The 22,425-nt window shown below is 40.5% G+C and overlaps 1 protein-coding gene across 1 annotated transcript; it reads right to left on the bottom strand.

The window, feature by feature from the left end:
* Window positions 1-811: 811 nt before the first annotated feature.
* Window positions 812-19,542, bottom strand: LOC149233095 (uncharacterized). Its single transcript, XM_089382093.1, has 5 exons — window positions 18,290-19,542; window positions 15,057-18,206; window positions 13,114-13,455; window positions 1,724-1,868; window positions 812-1,147 (listed from the first exon to the last, which is right to left on the bottom strand). The coding sequence occupies exons 1-5, from the start codon at window positions 19,540-19,542 to the stop codon at window positions 812-814; spliced, it is 5,226 nt and encodes a 1,741-aa protein (XP_089238219.1).
* Window positions 19,543-22,425: the final 2,883 nt, after the last annotated feature.

Genomic DNA, 22,425 nt, shown 5'->3' with positions numbered 1-22,425 from the left:
CAAAGTGGCATCCTAACTAACCATGTGCCAGAGTTTGAATTGAACTAGACCCATTGAATTGAAATGGTATATAACGATTTTATTATACAACCAAATTGATTTAATTGTATACATGTAATCAACTTTTAGTAGGTCAGACTTCATGAAATGTGTTACAATTTTTTGTAGGTCAGATTCTTGTGATCAGATCATTACAAAATAAACAAGAAATTTATTAGCGGCATTGCAGTGCCATCCTTGCGACCATCTTTTTTTAAAGGGGAGTGACCCCTGGGAAGAAACACATATATTACAACATCATTACATTATCATTATAATCGTTGTATGTCAGATTCTTACGATCATTACAAAATAAACAAGAAAATTACTAGCGGCATTGCAGTGCCATCCCCGCGACCATCTTTTTTTTAAAGGGGAGCGACCCCTGGGAAGAAACACATATATTACATCATCATTTCATTATCATTATAATCGTTGTGTCAACAGACAACAACCCTTCATGTATAAATCGTGATTCAAACCTGGGTGGGGAGGTCATTAATGCACCATCCCAACCACTCGGGATAACGTCCACATACATTGATATGAAATCCTTGTAGTAGACCATCATTACAAAATAAGACGTAAACGAATGGAACCAATTTTTTTCTCGTGGAAAAAGTCGTAATTTTATTCACAAGACAAAATTACATTTTGTAGATGCTAAAGAGCATATGCATATGGTCTGTTCCTGTTTTCACAGAAACCAAAAAAAATAAAAAATAAAAAAGTAAAAATGCTATTCTTTTCTCCCTTTCTTTTTCTCCACCTTTCACCATCCTCCAGTGTTGGGGGTAGCAGTTACAATGGAGAGCTGATTTTCTGTTATAGTTATGGGAGAGTCCTTGTCCGACTCAGATCCTTCTAATCCATGAGTTCTCTTGTTGCCGAATATTTCCTCTCCTGTTGTCTGGGTGGCTTGTTGCTGCAAAGGGTTGCTGGGGGCTTCCTCTTTCATTAGTGTGCTGTTCTGGACTTTTTGTTCATCCATTTCTGCTTTGAAATCTGCAGTCTCTGCTGTGTCTTCTTCTTCATCCAATGGATCTGTATGTTGCCAGCCTTTAGGCTTCCTCTGTTGCTTCTTGTTCCATTTGGGGAGGTGGCTTGCCTGTGGACAAGCACTAAGAAGGTGGCCTATTTGTAGACATCCATGACATCAAAATGCTGTATTTTCATAATCCAAAGATTGAATCCATTGTGTATTATTGAAGTTTAGTGTTATACTTTATGGTAGTCCCTGACTGATTTCTACTTCAACAAAAATTCTGGCAAATGTAAATATTACCCTTGTGAGTCTGTCTCCATCAGTCTTTATAAATTTTCCCAAAGTGTTCCCTATAGCAATTAAAACCTTGTGGTGCCAGAAGTGTAATGGAAGGTTGTGCAACCTAATCCAAACTGGCATATTTGATACCACCATTGTGTTGGCATCGAAATATGGAAACCAAGGGGTCATGAAGAGCCCTGCGCTGCCCCAGAACCATGGTCCCTTGTTGAGGATGTGCTCCTTTTCCTGTTTTGAGTTGAACCTTACTATGAAAAACCCCTTGGGGCATAAGTATATTTCACAGTTTGGTGTCCATGTAGTGTGTATCCAGTGGTGTAGCACATCAGATTTAGGCCAAAATCCGTTAAATCTATAGATAACTGAATGGGAATAAAGATCTGTATACAAAGCATTTACCTCAGGCATTGCAATGGTGAGAGCAGGGTTCTCAGTTTTTTGTTCTACAATGTAGGGCCCGGGAAGCTCAGGCGTTGTTACTGGTTTGGTCTGCACTTTCCCTTTACCTTTGACTACATCCTTGAAAGATCCTGTGTTCTTTGAGCTGGTTCCAGAACATCCACCATGCACACGGAGGTTGATGATGATGGTCGAGTCTGTGGTTATGTTGTAATCCTGAAGGGTGTAGTTATCCTATAAGCTGTGTCCCATGTAGATAAGATTTTGTACATGTTTTGGTATGCTGAGGAGGTTTTGTATTTTATGCCATAGGTCCTGGATCTTGCTGCCCTTCCATAACCTCAAGCAATAGTGCCTACCTTCTAGTGTTTTGATGAAGAACTGTGTGAGATCTGCCTCTCTAAGGTATGAATCTGACTGAGAATGACCCTGATTTGTTGCCCGGTTCATCCTGCTCCAAAACCCCAGCTTACCGTCGTTCTGTTTTCCTATCTGGCATTCTTCTACGTTTATGGCCAGGGATTCAGGGCAGAGAGGCGTCTTGATGGTTGCATGCCCCCAGATCCTGTTCTAGCCTACTAAACCGCTGCCGAGCTGCTTGCTTATCAGGCCTTTGGGGTATTTGAGATCCATTTTTGTCAGATTTGGCACATGATCTTTGAGGGTTGGCATAGTATTGGGGTTTCCAAGCTCCTGACAGCACTACCCATATTTTACCTTCCTCTGCGCTTTGGGACTGTGATCTGGGGCAGAAAGGTGACTTGGTGTGCGCAGGCCTCCAAATCTAGTTTTGGTGTGGGCCATTCTGTTTGTTGAGTGCCAGATCTACTAGATTAATGGCAGATCTAAGGTTAAATCTCCCTTCCATGGTGAGAAGGATCAACCCGGATCCATGCAATAGCCATGCAGGGGCAGCGATGTCAGGCTCTGTTTTATGGTGAAGGTACAAGAAAGATAGGTTGTCCTAGGCCTCAGAGCCAATGGCATTTTGGCTAACCAATCTAGTGTTGTGATTGTAACCCTTGTCCATCTCCTTCGTGTTCTATCCTTCTTCGGTTGCCACACGGCTCTTGCATGGAACAGAGGTGGAATGATGCGGCGTTATTGCGATATCTTGAGCACTACGAGCAGAAAATCTGGAGGGAGTGGCAGCCCTTCGGCCCTCGGTACAGAAGTTGTCCCTACAGTGCTTAATCCCCTCCAAACGGCTCGGAAATCCATTCTTCTCTTCAATGCTGCGGTTGACATACTCCTTCGTAGGCTTGCCATCTCCAGACTATTTTCTCTCTGTGTCCTTTGCAATCTGACTCCCTGTATTCGCCATGGTTCCGTCGCAGGATCGATCTCTCACCCAAAACCTGTTGATATGTCAACGAGAAAAAATACTTCGAATGGGACCAATCAATTGAGAGAACACTGAATTTAAATGATATTAAATAATAATAAAATTTAATTTATAAAGTTAAACTATTGCATAGCTTCCAATTTTTTTTTGGTCAAAAATAGATTAATAACCAGCCAATGCAAAACTTGATGTGTTATGTGCTGCCTATTGTAGGTAAAATAATATCTAAAAATTGTGAGACAATTTCTTTTCACATATGCAAACTATATAAATATTAAAATTGATTTAAAAAAAATTGTAATATAAATGTTTTTAATAATGTATTGATTTATAACAATTAAACACAATTCAAACTTTTATCCTAATAATTACACATTCTCTTTTGTGTTAATTGAGTTTATTATATGTACTACAGAGGAATGTTTGGGATCTTCTTCATTCATATTCAATTCCCGTAAATGAAATAATGAGCGTTAATGTAATAGCTTCGAACCTATGATATAATAAACCAAAACATATATATATATATATATATATATATATATATATATATATATATATATATATATATATATATATATTCTATATATTCCACACATGAAATCAAGATCTTAACCCAAACTCAATATAAAATGATAAAAACACAAACATTTAATTTAATGTTAATAAAAAATATTAGAAGTTTTTTCATCTATTGATTTTGATTAAAATCGTTTTTATAATCATTTTTATACCAAAAACTTAGATAGGGTATTTGCCTTGGAATACTTCCGGCAATTCGGTAATGCTGATATGACTCATTTCTATGGGAAAAGAAAAAAGATCCACTGCACATTCTATCTGAGTATGACACCATAAAAAGAGGCCCACAAGAAACTGTCCTAGATTACTGTGCAAGATTCAACAATGTTTACAATGCCATCCCTCAAAACCTTAGACCTCCACCTGACTTAGCCTTAATCAAATTCCCCGATGGATTTGATTCTGACATGGCATATCAACTGAGGGAAAGAGCCCTGCCAACCTTAGCAGACATGCAAAACATTGTTGTTAGTGTAGAGGAAAACCTTATTGCTAAAAGAAATCGGGAAAGAGCTGAGAGAATAACTACTTTTAAAGAAGAACCTTCAGCATTTGAACAAAAATTGGATGTAATCATCAAAGGTATGGACAGACTTGGGGATAGGGTGGAAACCATCGAGAGAAAATCATCATGGGAAGGTCAACCAAGTGCTGCTAGAAACCCAAACTTTAGAAAGAATCAAAATCCAAATGTTGGAAGGGCTAGTCCTGATCAGAAAATCAGACCTCCTTTTCAAGAAAATTATGCCGAGGCCTCAACATCTAGTGAATCAACAGAGGACCCTCGCATCAATTTAATGGGTTTTGGACAGTGAACACCAAGTCTTTTTAACACAAGAGGATCAAGAGGCCCATAATTGCAACCAATTTCAAACCAAATCAGGAGAGTCATTTGACTTTAGGGAAGGATATGATGCAACAGTTTATGAGGTACATAAACAGTACAAATTGCGGAGCAGAACCATAGATGTGCCTGAAAATAGCAAACCAAAGGATGCTAAACAACCAAAGAAAGTAAAAGATAAAGCTGTTCTCACAGAATTCTCTGATAAAATAGACCTACACCCAAGAGAAGTCACTGTGGAGGATATATCAGATGAACAACCCTCTAAAAATCAGCCATCCTCATCCCTCCTCTCAAAAGCAAGTTCAAACAACATTCCTGAAAATAAATTCAAAACAGATTCAACTCAAAATCATACCCATGATGAAGAAAAGGTCACGGAAAATTTAGCTGAAAAGGAAAAATCTACTGCCCATAATACAAAGACTCAGATAGAGAAACCCTTCAACTTGGAAACAGAAATAGGTAAGCTGAAGATAGCTGTTCCTCTTTCTAAATTGGCCAAACATGAAGTGTGAAGACAACAAATCAATAGGTCACTCCAAATATCAAACAATAGGGATGCTGTGAATGTTCTAGATGACCAACCTGAATTACTGTTTGGTCCCGAGGTTAACGAAAAGACATCAAATGGAGGAGTTCCACCATTTTATGTCAGCTTGAACATTCATGACAAGGTGTTACACAATGCAATGTTTGATTCCGGGGCCTCACATAACCTGATGCCCAAATCTGTGATGGAAAAACTAGACCTAGATATCACAAGACCATATAAAGATTTGTTCTCATTTGATTCAAGCCAAGTTAGGTGTCTAGGACTAATTAAAGATTTGTGTGTTTCCCTGGTCCAATACCCAACCAAAACAATTTTGATGGATGTGGTGGTAGCTGATATTCCACCCAAATATGGTATGCTTTTATCCAGATCATGGGGGGCCAAACTCCAAGGATCCTTGCAACTAGACATGTCCTATGCCACTATTTCAGTCTTTGGGCAACCAAAGAGATTATACCGAGAAACACTAATGAAATACGTGGTGAGTAGTCAAGAAAAGCCCCAAAACTTCCCCATCTACTCAATACATTCTGATATGGACTCATTCATCTTATATAATGCTGATATGTGTACCAAAACTGATGCCAAATTACTAGTAGCAGCACAGACAGAGGGTTTGAATGAACAATCTGCTGCTCAAAATCAAAAAATTGTTGATATGATTGATACAACAAAGGAGAATGATACATCAAATGACTTACAAGAACCCAATCTGCCCATGGTGCAACTTTCTAAAACTCTCAATGCAAACCTTGACCATGAAACCTTATGGTATTTAGAGTTTGATGGCTCAGTCAACAAATTAGGAGCAGGGGCAGGGGTCTGGGTACACAACATGCAAAATGACCAGGCTGAAGGTCATGCATACAGATTAAACTTCAGATGCACAAATAATATGGCCAAGTACGAAGCCCTCTTGTTAGGTCTCAAACTCATCAAAAACCTAGGTGCAACCAAAGTCTCAATTTTAGGGGATTCATATCTGATCATACAACAGATGAAGGGAAATTTTGTCACAAATGATCTTAGGTTGAGGGCTTACAGAGGGGTAGCCATTCAAATACTTGACACCTTCTCAGAATCTCAGTTAACTAAAATTTCCAGAAAGCTCAATCTACATGCACATAGCTTGGCAACCTTTGCCAGCACTTGCAAGCTACCTTTAGAACCCAACCACCGTTTCACTGCCGAAATCAAACATAGACCTGCTGTCCCTGATAATGTTAAAAATTGGCAGATCTTTGAAAATGATACACAGATAAATAACTTCCTCACTTTGAAAGAGGAATTCTCCAACATGAACATTGATACAAGCACTATGGACGACCAAGAACAAAAGCACAAAATTGAACAAAACATATCAGCTGAAACAACAAATTTGATGCTGCATCCAACTACTTTTGATCACAGCAATGTACAGGAGCTGAAGCAAACAAATTTTGATGAAATAGCTGAAGCAGAAGCTGAAGTAATTGATCTAAAAGACAATTTTCTGCCCATAAGTTTAACCCCTTTGGAGGATTTATTCAATTCAAATGATATCTCAAGGAAGCCAAAAATGCAACCACTGAATGCTGAAATTGAGGACTGCAACATTGGAACCACAGAACATCCGAAAATGGTAAAACTCTCCAAAGCCTTGCCTGCTGATCATAAATTGAAATACATTGACTTGTTTATAGAATTCCAAGATGTCTTTGCCTGGAGTTATGAGGACCTCAAGTCCTATGATACTTCAGTCATCCAACACACTATACCTTTGAAAGAGAATCAAAAATATTTTAAACAAAATCTTAGGAGAGTGAATCCCATCCTCCTTCCCTTGATTGAAAAAGAAGTTAAACACATGTATGAAGCAGGAATCATTGCTCCAATCAGGTTCTCAGAGTGGATCTCAAATCTAGTGCCTACTAGGAAGAAAATGGGAGAAATTAGACTGTGTGTTGACCTAAGAAATTTGAACAAAGTATCTCTCAAAGACCATTACCCCTTACCAAAAATGGATCATATCCTACAAAGGGTAGTGGGAGCCTCTAGGATTTCATTGTTAGATGGGTTCTCAGGATTCAATCAGATTTTAGTACACCCAGACGACCAAGACAAAACTGCCTTTACAACTCCTTGGGGAACCTTTAAATATGTCAAAATGCCTTTTGGGCTTAAAAATGCAGGGGCCACTTTTCAGAGAGCAATGGACATAGCCTTTTCCAAAGAAATCCATGATTTCCTAGTAGTCTACCTTGATGATCTCACTGCCTTGTCAAAATCAGACCAAGAACACTTAGAACATTTAAGGCAAGTGTTTCTAATTTGCAGAAAATATGGCATATCTTTGAATCCAAAGAAATCACTGTTTGGCCTAGAGGAAGGCAAGCTCCTAGGTCATATAATCTCAAAAGATGGCATTAGGATCGACCTGGACAGAATTCAAGCTATCCTTCAAGTGCCTCATCCAAGAAACATCAAAGAACTACAAGCTTTTCTAGGGAAGATTAACTTTTTGAGAAGATTCATTCCTAAACTGGCCGAGCTCATAAGACTATTAAACAATATGCTAAAGAAAGATTCTAAAGTCAAGTGGACCATGGAAGCCAAACAAGGCTTTGAGGACATCAAAAGAGCTTTGACAAACACACCAGTCCTCACAAGTCCTAGGTTTGATAGAGATTTCATCATTTTTTCCTTTGCATCTAAGCACACGATTGCTGCTGTCCTATTACAAAAAGATGACCAAGGGTGTGGGAAACCCATTGCCTTCTTCAGCAAAGCTCTTAGAGATGCTCCCTTAAAATATCAGATTATGGAAAAGCAAGCTTATGCCCTGGTAAAGGCCATCAAAGATTTCAGAGTCTACATTTTATACTCTCATGTGATTGCCTATGTCCCAAATGCTGTGGTTAAAGACATTTTAACCCAAGAAGGAATTGAAGGCAAAAGGGGCAAATGGATTGCCAATATCTTAGAATATGACATTGAAATCAAGCCTACAAAACTGATAAAAGGACAAGGGCTAGCCAAACTGATGATTGAAACCAATTTCCAAGCCCTTGACATCAATGAACTGGACAACGAAGAGGAGATGGCGACTCCACAGATCAATCAAGCCTTTTTACAATCCCCGTGGTATGCTGACATATGTTTTGTATTGTTAAACCTGCAAGCTCCTCCAGGGTTGTCCAGAACCAGAAAGAGATTCTTGAAAACGAAAGCATCAAAGTTTTGTATTATAGATAGTTCTTTGTTTTGGAAAAATCATGAAGGAATTTTACTTAATTGCCTAATATTGGATGAAATTGACAATGTCCTCAAGGAATTTCATGCAGGTGACTGTGGACGACACTTATATTGGAAATCAACAGCTGATAAAATCCTAAGGGCTGGATTTTATTGGACCTCCTTGTTTACTGATGTAAAAAAAATTGTAATGTCTTGTCACAAGTGCCAAATTTTTGAAGGCAAGAGAAAGCTGTTGCCCTTGCCCCTTAAGCCCATTTCAACCAAGAAGCCTTTTCAACAATGGGGTCTAGACTTCATTGGTGAAATTCACCCTTCATCCTCCGGCCAACATAGGTGGATTTTGACTGCCACAGATTACTTTACCAAGTGGATTGAAGCCATCCCATGTAAGCAAGCCCTAATCCATGACTCCATGCCCAATGGTTTGAACTTCTCACACTATGCATCCCAACTCTGCTTGAGAACGTCATCCTTCCCACCAAAATCAAAACAAAACCCATGTACACCATAACTAGCCTAAAATAAACCCAAAACAAAGCTAAATTCTAAAGAGAGAGCCCTCTCTGACTGCAGGTAGGCTAGGACCTGCAGCCCAAAGATTGGTTTGTGGTTACCTCGGTCGTATCCCTTAAGGAGCCAAGGGACAACCTGAGTGATAACATCATTGGCGACTCCACTGGGGAACGAACGAATTTTTCGAATTGCTGTCTATTCCTTAAAACTACAGATGAAGTCTGAATGTCAGCCAGGAAGCCTTTGAAACTATTCTTGCTTTGCATTTATAGGATTAAATAAAAGCTGCTTCAGTCAATCTTCATGCTAGTTTTAAGCTACAGATAGCTGTGCAAAAAATTTGATCAGTTCCTTCCTTAAATCAGAAATTTCCCAGAAAATAAAAAAAACAAATTCGGAAGCTGGCTCCAAAGAAGAAAACTCGTTATAGAAGGTCAAATCCTGACCTAGATCCTCCAGTTGTTTTTGAAAATCCCAATCTAATCTCTAGAGCTCTCAAAGTATACAACGCAAGTCTATATTAACTGCAGTGTTTAATGCTTCACTTACTCCCTCGCAAGAGTTGGTGATGTAATTTATTGCTTGAAGAGTCATCACCTAAATATTTTGTATCTTGTTACCTCCCCATAGAACGTATTTGGGGTTTGTTGGTTGATAATCCTCATTATAGACTTGCGCTGTATATTCTGAGAGCTCTATAATCAAAGACTGCTAGAATAGAACTGACTGTTGTGTTATTTAATGGCCAAAGAGTGACTGTGGAATTCATGTGCTCCTACATGGCTCAATAAGTGTTTTCTTACCTCTGTTTGCAGTTTATATATGTTTACGCCACCATCTAAATAGCAAGAAAGAAGAATAGCTTAGGCTTTGCTTGACTGCACTCTATGCTCAGTTCTTGTTATTTCTATATGTTTTCTTCAGAAATGGTTATGAATATGCATACTTAAATGATCATATTTACCCTGTTTCTTTCACATATGACTATTATTTAGGAATTCTTGACTGCTCCTAGACAGACTTTCATTCACCTTCCCTCTCTGTTAGCTAATGAAAGATTCTTAGTTGCCTTTCATCTCTGACCTTCATTCCATCTTTATTCCAGCTTGATATTGTTCTATGTATAGCTATCCTGCTCCGTATTCCTCTTGTGACCAAGAAAAAACAATAGCAAGCCCTAATCCATGACTCCATGCCCAATGGTTTGAACTTCTCACTCTATGCATCCCAACTCTGCTTGAAAACATCATCCTTCCCACCAAAATCAAAACAAAACCCATGCACACCATAACTAGCCTAAAATTACACCAAAACAAAGTTAAATCATAAAGAGAGAGCCCTCTCTGACTGCAGGTAGGCTAGGACCTGCAGCCCAAAGATTGGTTTGTGGTTACCTCGGCTGTATCCCTTAAGGAGCCAAGGGACAACCTGAGTGATAACATAGGGAAAAAAGATAATTAAAGTTTGTTTTTTTTAATATTTTATTATTTTAAGTAAAATAATTATATTAAAAATAAATTTTAATATATACTTTTCATTCTATTTTTATAAATTTATTTATTTTACAATTATTTTTGAATTTATAAAATTAACAATCTTATATTAGAAATTTTATTGACTTTTTATTACTATATTACAAATATTTAACAATTTTAAATTGGTTTTATAAATTTTTATTTTTATCAATTATTTTTTAGATTAGAGGCATTTTTCAGCGCGGTAGGAAATATGTGGTAATGTCTTGTCTTGTTACATTTTTTTGTAAGTCTATCAATTCTATTGATCCATCAAAAATGAATTACATCACATCACAATACATCAATCTTCCCCTAACCACACTACACAACATTACTTTTTTCTTTCCTAGACTTAGGCTCTAAGATTATATATTGGATTATCTTTCTTACCTTTCCTCTTCTGAACGTCTATCCAACTCAAGGGATTGTCTAGCATAACCACCTCCTTTTCTTGAGATGTTTCCATTGTCGAGTGATCTGACATATTTGTTGGCATCCTTGTCACTATTTGAATGGTCTGATTCGTGGGTGTGTTTTTCCCACTCTTTGTAGATGCCAAAATTATGGCTAAATTTTGTTCCATACTAATTGACAATTGATCTTCCTCACCTAATGGTTGATATGGCATATCATGAGTCTGAGATGGGTCTGCAAGAACAATGTTGACATTAGGAGTCTTCAAATTATGAGAATTACTTGACCTATGAACCATAGTGGACTTAGAACCATTTGGTCCTTTTGGATATTTCTATCCACAATTTTTATTCTTGGCTTCAGGGTGTGAAGACGTGCCTTGTGAATATGGACAAATTTTTTTTAGGTGTCTGAGCTAATGACAAGATCTACAACGAAATGTCATATTTTCATAATCCACTAGTTGGGAATAAACCCTATTTCCCTATTTAATAGGAATTTTATCCAACAAACCTTTAATGAGGTCCACTTCAACACAAATACGAATGAACATGTGAATTACTTTCTTAATCCTTTCTGATTAAATCTTGATGAAGTATCCAACAAATTTCCCAAATATTCTAAGATAGTTTGATGTGTCAAGCGGAGGGAAAAATTGGAAAACCTCACCAATATGAGAGTTGCCCGATTTTCCAAAGATAGAGGATTAAAATTGGGAAGTCAGGGTTCAAGGGAGAGACCATATTGGCCCCAAAACTAGGGTCCTTGATCAAAAACCTTTTATTGATCCTCTATCTTCTTAAAAAATAACAATATTTGTTTTTGAGCAAAAATGTACCGCAACGACTAGAGACCAATTTTGGTGAACCCACTCCTTGAGAGTTGATGAAGAATGCCAAAAACCATTGAACTAATAGATAAACACTTTCTTTTCATAATGTACATCTATGAAAGTAGATGCAATATTTTTCACCTCAAGAGAGGGGGTTTCAGCTAACTGCTCCACCAAAAATGTAAATCTAGAGAGATCTTTGGGGTTTGGTTAAGGAGGCCCTGTTTTTAGAGCAAAGTTTAAATGATCCATGTGGGGTTGAGGTGGATGTACTTTACCCCTTGGATCCACCTCTAATTCTTGCTACCATGTAAATCCATGGGATCCTTGGAAATTCCATATTCACTAAGGAGCTTCTGATCCTGAAGTTGTCATCCTTCATTAATGAGTCGAAAGCATTCTTAAGGAATGTGCATATTCTCTTGTACCCTTTTCACAAGCTAGAAAACAAGATCTGAGTTCGAAACTTGCAAACAAAAGGATTCCCCTGAGATTTATTTCACTAGTATCAGAAAACTCTCCAAATATGAGCTCCATATTGTGTAGGTTTTAACCTCGTATAGAAATTACCTGCAAACAAATTCTTAAAAGTAGAAAATAAACAATGACAAGAGAATAAAACATAAAACATATATACACAGTTTTTCCCCTGGATCCCAAAACCATGACTACTAGATTGATTTTTCATTATATTCCTTTCAATGTTATAATACATATATATACATGCAACATCCATAAATCCAAATCCATTAACCCTGGATTAGAACATAACTGTAGTTCTCTTGACCGGATCTACAAAATACCATGGGCAGAGAACCATCATGCCCAAAACCATGTGCGAAATCCATGCACAAAACCATAGGTAGGTCCGCCCACCTAATATAGGGTCCAAAAAAAAATTTCCCGGGGTGTTGCCCCGATCCCCGTGCAGGGGTCTACCGCCCCCCTGTTACCCCCCTGTGTGTGGGGTAGTTGAGGAAAGAATATAACACACACCCAACAGAATTGTTGCAAACCCTTCAACACCGACCATTCTTAAACCTTAGTAGAACAATTTCTCCCAACACCAAATAATTTTGTTACCATAAATTTAAAATAATAATATTATTATTATTATTATTATTATTGTTTTTTTTTTTTGATAGAAACGGTTAGTTTGATATATTGATTCTCGGCAGAAATGCCTCATTTCAGGTTACAAAGAAATAGGCAGAGCTCAGATTTCTCCTCGGCTAGGAACCAAATGGCTTCCCCCCTAGTGAGCCTGCGAATTCTGTAAACTATATTTCGAGTGATCTTCTCTATCTTTCCTGATTTACAGATACAAACAAACTGCTCCAATAAAAGACAGTAAAACATTTTAAACAGACAGTTAAGGGATGGGATCCCAGCCTTCGTCTTCGTCTCTTAGAAGAACTCCGAGAGGGAGGAGAACCGCTTTGTTGGCTTCAACATCAGCTTCTTTATTGTTGTCTCTCTTTACATGAAGAAATTCTAGACTCTGAAAGGAATTTATCAGGGATCTAATTCTGCTCATCAATCTTGATAACCTTAAATCTGAAGGAGAAGAATTGTCCACAATGGCCTTTATAATAGTTTGGGAGTCCCCAAATACAATTGCCTCTTTGATACCTAGAGAAATGAGCTGCTTGAGGCCCTGGAGAAGAGCCAAAGCTTCGGCTTGAATGCTGGTATTGAAGCCCACTCCCCAGGCGTATCTAACTTCAGTTCTGCCCTCTGCACTTTTGACTACTCCACATGCACCGAATATACCAGGATTACCTTTTGCTGCCCCGTCAAAAAAGAGAGTATTTCTTGCCTTCTTGATGCAAAAATCAAAGAATTCTGCAGCCTCAAGGCGAATTTGCCATTTTTTTTGAGGAGAGAAATGCCTGGCAATATCAGTGAAATGGAGATCAAGAGAAGTGCCCCATACAGCTTCTTGTTCGCTTAGATCTGCCCCATCAATTTGATCTCCTAAACAGTCTTTTAGGTGGCTTTTGACTTTTACCCAAATAATCTTGAGATCGCTCTTCTTTTTTTTTCCAGAGAAAAAAACCAGAACTTTTTATTAAAAGTATAAAAAGTTACATTTTTCAGTTAGTCTTCATCTAACCACCAGGAAACGGTATCCAAACTGTTAGGACTAAACCAACTTTAAGAACTGGGATCTGAGAGAAAGAGGGACCCATTGTCGACCTCCACTTTACAAACACAAAAGAAAACTCATTCAGAGGATCTAAAACGTCGCCAAAAACATAGTTTAACTGTTCTGGTTCTCTGGGATCAACATAAAACATCTTCATGATCCTTTATAAAAAGACTATGTGATCTCCTTCGGATATGGAAAAACAGCCACGAATATATATGAACTTTTACGGATGAAAAGTTGTAGGAAAAAACAGACAGCTTCAGCATCCTGTGTGAGTGATAGTTTAAGCGGCCTTCCTGAAAACGACGCCATGGGAGAGGATGACCATAAATCAAAAACGAGCTGTAGCTGGAATATGTAGTTGGAAAGACCATCAAAGAGGCGGAGCAAATGGAGGCAGCTGTGATGTGGAAATCTGCCCCTGACATTGTTCTTCTATAGACCAACTCCCCAAAGCTTGCTGAAGGCCATTTTTAGAAAGCTGATCTGCAGATGCATTGTGTTCTCTATAAATATGACAAATAGAACAGTTGTTAAAATGAGATTTTAGAGACACTAAATCATCGAGGATAGTCTTCAAGATCTGGTTTTTACACATGGATTTGCCATTAACCCATTTGACAACGTTCATGGAGTCTCCAAAGATTTGTATGGACAAGATATTCTTTTTTAAAGCCCAGCACATGAGGAGACGTAATGCAGACATTTCGGCATAGTTATTTGATCCTTGGCCTAGACCCACAGAAGCTTTAAAAGACTGATCGTGGTTTAAATGGATACATATTCCAGCACCTGCCCTGTTTTCTTGGGAAGCCCCATCGAAGAAAGCCCAGGGAAGCCCTTCCTTTATAGCTGGTGGACTATTTCGGTTTTGAGCATTTTTTGGTACAGGAGGAGGGATAGATGAGTATATAGCCACACAGTTTGATGCAATTGATGATGTGGATATGGCCTGGTCTTGAAATATGCTGTTATTCCTTGCTAGCCATAAACCCCAGAAAAAAAATTGGGGGGAGGTTTCTGAGGTTTCCATCAGGGTGGTTATTCCACCAATTTTTCCACGCATCTTCTAATGGAGCGGATCCCCATTGGTCTTTTAATTTTAACAGAGCTGTTATCTCTCCCCAGATTTTTAAGGAAACAGCGCAGGATGTGAAAAGATGGTTAATCGTTTCCTCATTCGCCTTGCAAAGAGGACATCTACCAGGCCCTATGAATAATCTGGACTGTAGAGTGTCCCATGTTGGGATTTTCCTCTTTAGCATACACCATAGAAAGATCCTGGATTTCATAGGACATTTTAGCTTCCATAAATTTTTCGACCACCACTCCGCGGCAGACCATCCTTTCTTCTCCATCAGGAATGAGTAACCCTCCTTTGGAGAATAAACTCCTGTTTTTCCATGTGCCCACATCAGATTGTCCTGTTCATTATTTATTCTAACATGGGATCGATGGAGTTCGTCGACATATGAGGACCATTCAGGGTGCCATCTATTATTTAATCCAAGGTCCTCTGCACTTTTCCACGCCTGTCCCCAGATGTTTGACTGACCCACTTTCTCCACTTGATTTAGAGTGAAAATACCTCTACTACCCAAATGTCTCAAGAGGCCAGGGGAGAGGGCAAAAGTTTCGTTACATCCAACCCAAGGATCCCTACCAATTTTTACATTTTTCCCATCGCCCACTTTCCAAGCCAAACCCTGTTCTATCACTGAGAAAGCAACAATTGTAGCCTTCCATATGACTGAGGACTGTTTTGACTTCTTCTCCTGACTTCTGATCCAATCTTCCAGGGGGGTTGGATCAATGTATTTTCTTTTGATCACCCGAGTCCAAAGGTTTTCCATTGAGATAAGTCTCCATCCAGATTTTGCAGCCAATGAAAGGCTGAATTCTGGTAGTCTCTTGATACCCCATCCGCCCCACTCCTTCGGTCTGGCAATCTTGTCCCATGCCACCCAAGGGAGAACTGATTTTTCATTTGAGCCAGCCCATAAAAATCTGCAACAGAGCCTTCTGATCTTCTCCATTATGCCCTTGGGGATCCAAGTAAGAGCAGCCCAATAAACAGGAATAGCCAATAAGACAGATTTTAGAAGGGTCGTTCTTCCTGCTCTCGAAAGCCATCTAAAGCTCCAATGGGATATTCTTGCTTCAATCTTTGCTATGAGCCAATTCCAGTCCTCATTTTTGTATGCATCCGGTTTTAACCAGAAGCCCAGGTATTTAAAAGGAGAGGCCAAGGGCTGTAAATGGAAAGGGAAAAGATTGGACATTGTATTGCATTCTCTCCTGTTAAATCCTACAACACACACTTGTGATTTTCCATAGTTTATCTGCATTCCTGTAGCTTTCATAAATAGATCAATAATATTTTTATATTCCTTAAGTTCGTCATAAGATCCATTAGAGAAAAGCAGAATATCATCAACAAAGAGCAGGTGGGTGATATAGAGGTTTATAGCCACCTCAATACCTTTTATCTTGTTTGTCCTTCTGACTTTGTGGATCAGTCTACTAAGCCCTTCTGCCACAAGCAGGAAAAGGAGAGGGGATAAGGGGCAACCTTGTCTGAGACCCCTTTGGCTTTTGAAAAAAGGGGATGCCGCTCCGTTGATCAGCACAGCAAAACTAACATTTGTAATACATCCCATGATCCAGCTGATGAAAGAGTAGTTAAAGCCCAAATGAGTGAGCAGCAATCTGATATATAGCCAGTTGATACGGTCATATGCCTTTGAAAGGTCTATTTTAAGGACCACCCCTTTCTTCTTCTTTTGTTTGATGCTATGAAGGGCCTCTTGGGCGACACTGATCGCCTCATGTATTTGCCTGCCATCCAAGAAGCCAAATTGTTCCATTGAGATATTCCTGGACAGAATTGGAACAAGTCTGGTTGCTATCACTTTGGTGATGATTTTGTAGATGCAATTACAAAGAGATATGGGTCTAAAGTCTTCAAAGGTCTTCGGCTCGTCTTTTTTAGGAATCAGAGCGATGAAAGTTGAATTAAAAGGTTTATATATTTCCCCTTTCAGCCTCGATTCCTCCACTACTTTAGTGATATCAGACCCTATCTGATCAAAAAAATGAAGGAAAAGTTCAATAGTCCAACCATCCGGACAAGGGCTTTTGTCCTTTCCCATGCTTTTCATTGCTGCCTCAACCTCCTCCTTGGTGACAGGGCTTGATAGCTCAGCTGCTTCATCCTCCTCCAGGAAACTAGGAAAACATTGAGCTGTCCTCATAACCTCAGCTATTGTAGCCACTCCTGAATCAGAAAAGGTTCTTTGGAAGTGCCTCTGACCCAATCCCGGAAGTTCTGAGAAAGTTTTTACCACCCTACCTTCCTCATCTTTTAGGCTCCAAATTGTGTTAGCAGATTTCCTCCCTTTTGCATAGTTATGGAAAAAACTTGTATTTTCATCTCCTGATTTTAGCCATATTGCTCTGCTCTTCAGTCTCCATTCCTCTTCCTTTGCTAGAAGAATCTGATTTTGGGCTTTTTCCAGAGAGAGGATTCGGTCCTTAGAGGCCTGTGAGGAGTACCCATCTGCATCAATGCTTTCCAATGACTTCAATTCCTCCCTGATTTTTAACAGATCTTCATTTTGCTTTTTCTGTCTTTCTTTTGCCCAAGAGATGGTTGCTTTCTTTAATCTCTTCAGATTTTCCATAAATAAGAAACTCTTACAATCATTGGTAATTCTGTCAGGATGGATCCACGTGGATTTAAATAGATTGATGAAAGATGATTCTTGCAGCCAGGAGGAATTAAATTTGAAAGGTGCAGGAGGCTTTGGGGGAGGGAAAGAGAGATCCAAAAAAATCGGGAAATGATCAGAGTTCCCGATCTCGTCAACCCATTGCCGAAAAAGAGGCACTCTTGAAATAAAGCCTTCAGAAATCAGAAACCGATCCAACCTTTTTGCAATCCTATCCTCCCCGGCTCGCCTGTTTCTCCAAGTAGGCTTTAAATTAATCGGGATAGGATCGATGAGTTTATTATCTGTAAGGGCTTGCAAGAAGAAGTCCGTCAGGGGATCCTCCCTGGCTGAGGGACCCCATGCCTCTGCTCTACCCAATGAAAAATTGAGGTCCCCACCCACAACCATCAAGGGATCGTTCATCACAGATTTTGACAACAAATCTGTCCAGAAATGTTCCCTCCCTTGACATGAGCCATAAATATTAACAACCTGAAAGGAAGTAGGAAAATCTGGGCAAACTACTTCCATTCCCATAACATTCTTCAATCCCCATATGTTTAAACACTTTATTTTCCCTTCTCTATAGCCTATGGCTAGGCCCCCCGAGTGGCCTGAGGAATCAATAGCAGAGAAGGACCAACCTGGTAGCAATGTTTTTAGCACCGTTTCCACCTCTTGACCTTTCCCCAGAGTTTCTTGTAGGAAAAGGATGTCTGATTTTGAGGTTTGAAGCCATTCCCTTAACGCCAGTTTCTTGGGCTTGCTGGCTAAGCCCCTGCAATTCCAAGAAGAAAAGATCATTTTTTAACATGTTTAGGGGTCTGCACTGCTCTAAGTACCCCAGGAAAAGTGTATTGCTTCCCATCCGCCACATCGATTTTTGCTTTTATCTTAGCTTTTGAAAGCTCTGATTTTCTACCCCGCTTGCCCTTGATCAAACCAGTAGAAGGCATCTGACCAAGGCCGCCCAGAGCCCCATCCTGCTCGGGCTTTGCCCCCATAGATCTGAGGTTATAGGGACAAGGAGCACATTGAGGCGGGGGAGTGAGAGGAGGCCAATTTTTATCACATTTTAGGTTGAGAAAACCCGAATCCGCTGGAAGAGGTTCTAGATCAGGGGCAAGTACTGGTGATATCCCTTCCACAGATTGTTTAATAGGATGTGCTACAGAAACTGATTGAATATCATGCATGGAAACATCTGAGTTAACATGATTTCGAGGAGACAAGTTAGGAAGATTCGAGCACTTATCCGTGTCCGCCTCGCGGGGTGAAATTGGTTCAGTCGAAATGCTCCGGTCGTCTTCCTTCCCTTCAGCAGCTGGATGGGGGTCCTCAACGTGAGCTCCCTCGGAGTTCTGTATCCCCACAGAGAAATCCACGTCTCGAGGTTCGCCGGAATCCAAACTGACCTCGGACAGAGGCGGCGAGCCATTCTTTTCCTGAAAAGGCTGTGCACGGGAATTTCTGGTTGTTCTCTGTCCATTTGTTCTTCTGAATCGCCTCTGTCTTCTGTGCAGTGGGCACTCCTTGGCAAGGTGGCCATGAACATGACAAATATGACAACGGAATGGCAAGCGTTCGTAATCCAAAATTTGTTCATAGATATAGTCCTTATACTGAAGAGTTATCGATTGCGCCAGACCCTTACTCAAATCAACATTTGCCAAGATGCGCGCCGTTGCCCTGATCTTTGTCTCCCTGAAGGACATATCCGCCTCCAAGAAAGTGCCCAGTCTGTTCCCAATGGATTTGAAAATGGCCTCTGTCCATAGAAAAAAAGGAAGGCCCGGCGCCCGAACCCAAACTGGGAAGACTTCAGTATTTTCCTTAATAGCATCAAAGAGAGGGGTCCAGCGTTTCATCAGAACTGGAATGTTCCCAATGTACCAATTTTTCTCCAGGACCCAGTCGGCCGCTTCCTTTACTTCAAATCTGAACATAAACCAGCCTTTTACAAGGCATTGGGTCTCAAAACGTAAGGGAGTATCCTTAATGAAGCGATCTTCTCCCCATAACTGAAGGTCCTCTGGAGAGAACTTCTTTCCTCTTGCCCGGCCAACAATAGTACAGTCTGCAACCGTAAGGGTTTCATCAATTGATACTTCCATACCTAATACAAGGTTTCCCCCCAAATCTTGTGACCCTATCGATTTTTGAGACTTCCTCTTCTCTCCCTTCTTTCTTAGAACTCCTTAAATACCCCCGCACTCCTCAGGAGAATCCGACCTAGCTATATCACTGTGAGGCACAACCACTGTATGTGTTTCCACATGCTGAGATTGCTGACGAAGTGAAAAGGTTCCACCATGGGCTTCTGAAGAGCTAATGCCACTGAAAGGGGCACCGGGCACGCCCAAGACACCATCCTTTGGACCATGGGTCCCCTGACAATCCCCAGAAAGAGGAGTTTCAAGATTTCAAAGGCCGTTTGTCAGTGAAGCCCTTGAAAGAGGTGGGAACCCCCCAGAGGATTTAACCTTAACGAGACTGGTCGCGCGGCCCAGGGATTCAGAGTTTTCTAAGCCTATAGAAGGAGGGAGCCAGCTAACAATGGACTTACCCTTATCCGCCGAAGGTGTAACACCAGTTAACAGTCCTTCCGCCGCATCTCCCTCCGTATTTCTGCCCAAGACCCCCTAATTAGGAGCCAAATCTTCCACAGCATCAACTGACCCACCATGATGTAAAAATGGGGGAAAATCCCTCAGTGGAGGGTAATCCGTTCCAGTATACTTTTTAACCCCAAAAAACCGTTCCACATTTTTAGCGGATGTGTCTTTACCCCACATAGATAAGATGTCTTCCAGAGCCGGGTCTAAGTCCACCAGTTCTTCTGGATTAACCATGGTTGGGTGAAACAAAAGGAAAAAACGACAGCAATGACAGCAAGGTTGACCAACGATGCCCTATTCCACGACACCGCACCCGCAATCCAAAAACGAAACTGTGAGTGTCTGCAACTGAAGCCTGGAGCTCTGCACTGTCCTTAACTGTGGCCTGTGCAGGGTTTCTCCCGAATATCCTTTGATTTCTTTCCAGCCATATATGCCAGTAAATTAATTTAGGAAGGGTGAGCCAGGCTTCTTTGATGTGAGCGTCCTGAGGAGTGCCACCCGCGTACCTTAACTTCCAATTTGAAAACAAGTCAGAGCAGCAATTAGGGAGGGCGAAGTCTACGCTCCATGGGCTTAAGGGTTTTTTCCATTGTTCAATAGTAAAATTACAGCGGAGCATTAGATGGGAGGCGTTTTCTTCATCATCTCCACATAGCGTGCATCGGGATGGCCCCATGTAGCCTATTTTCCGAAGTCTGTCATCAGTCAAAATTCTCTGGTGACAAAGAAGCCAGCATAATGAGTCTATTTTAGAGATCGTTGTCCGAAACCAAATTCCCTGCCAGGGTTTCAGATTAGGAGGAACATGAGGTTGCAGTGAGATCTGTCTATAACCTTGCGTGACTGAGTAGCGCCCAGGGGTCGGACCCCATCCCCGAGTGTCAGGTTTCCTGTTGTTCATTGGAGCTTTTCCTGTTAAGAGGGATCGGAAGATGGCGTAGTCTCTGGAAAGGTTCTGAGGCACCTCTAGTTTTACCCAACTCTGCCAATCGCCATTCTCCCAGTGTGATATGTCCCACAGAGTTTTAAGACCCGCTCTGTCCATCCAATCTCTCAACAGAACCAGGGAGCGATCTTCAGATAGGGGATCACTACCCATGATACGGTCATCCCAGATTTTGATGCGCTTGCCATTTCCAGGGATCCAGTGCGCATGGAGGTTAATTAAGGAGGAAGCTTTGGTGCACAATTTATGGATCATCGTTCCGGATATTGATTTGGGATTGTCCAGATAGCGTGTTCTCTGCCCACGGAAGTATTTTTTCCACAATGCTAGCTGAGCCCAACCCGGATTTGGGGCAATTATCCTCCATAGTAGTTTTGCACCCAATGCGATATTTTTCTTACTAATGTTCTTGAAATTCATGCCACCTTCCATTCTAGGCAAGGAGATTGTGTTCCAGTTTAATAGAGGTATTTTTTTCTCATTTTCTTTGCCGCCTTTCCAGAAGAAATTCCTTATATAATCCTCCATTTTCCTCATGATTCCAATAGGAGCCATCATGACTGCAGATTGATAAATGGGAAGACTATTCAAGGCCGCTTTGATAAGCACTGCCTTGCCAGCTAGGTTGAGCCAATTAAAGCCCCGGGAGTGGATTTTGAACTTAAATTTTTCCAACAGAGGAAACCAGTCTCTGCTGAGGGCCCTTTTTTGGAAAACAGGGAGCCCCAAATACTTGAAAGATGACCATGAAGAGGAGGCTGCGAAGCCAAAATAGCTGGAGATAGCTTGGAGCGATCTGGCAGTAGAATTCCAACAGTAGATGTGACATTTGCCTTTGTTGAGGCTGCTTCCAGAGTCTTCACAGTAAGCATCCACCACATATTTGAATTTTTTAGCCATGGGCAAAGAGGTTGCACCCAGCAAAAGGGAGTCATCCATAAATAGTGCATGGTTTATGTTTTTGACACCTCATGCGATGTTCAATCCCATTATTTCTTGATCAATCTGCTTTTTATTTAGGAGGAAGCTGAGAACAGAAGCTTGGAGGACAAAGAGCAAGGGGGAGAGAGGGCACCCTTGTCTCAGCCCTCTAGAGGCTTTAAAGAAGTCAGTAGCCCTTCCATTCACCAAAGGGGCAATCCAGGGCTCATTGATACAAGCCTTGATCCAGTTGATAAATTTGAGGCCAAAACCAAATTTGTGTAGGACATCGAACAGAAATCTGTGTCTCACCCTGTCAAAAGCACTTTCAAGATCTAGCTTGATGACCATTCCTTTCTCCTTCTGGTTTAAGCTTGAGTGGATCGCCTCTTGGACCAGAATAAAATTGTCCACAATCTGTCTTCCCTGAATAAAACCTCCCTGATTCTTAGGAATAATGTCTGGAAGGATGATTTTCAGTCTATTTGTGATCACTTTTGTTATCAGCT

This window comes from Pinus tabuliformis, chromosome J (genome assembly GCF_031772625.1).
Source record: "Pinus tabuliformis cultivar Carrire ecotype Pingquan chromosome J, CPIR1, whole genome shotgun sequence".
Taxonomy (NCBI): domain Eukaryota; kingdom Viridiplantae; phylum Streptophyta; class Pinopsida; order Pinales; family Pinaceae; genus Pinus; species Pinus tabuliformis.
The sequence above is the reverse complement of the archived record's forward strand: the minus strand, read 5'-3'. Positions and strand labels throughout refer to the sequence as shown.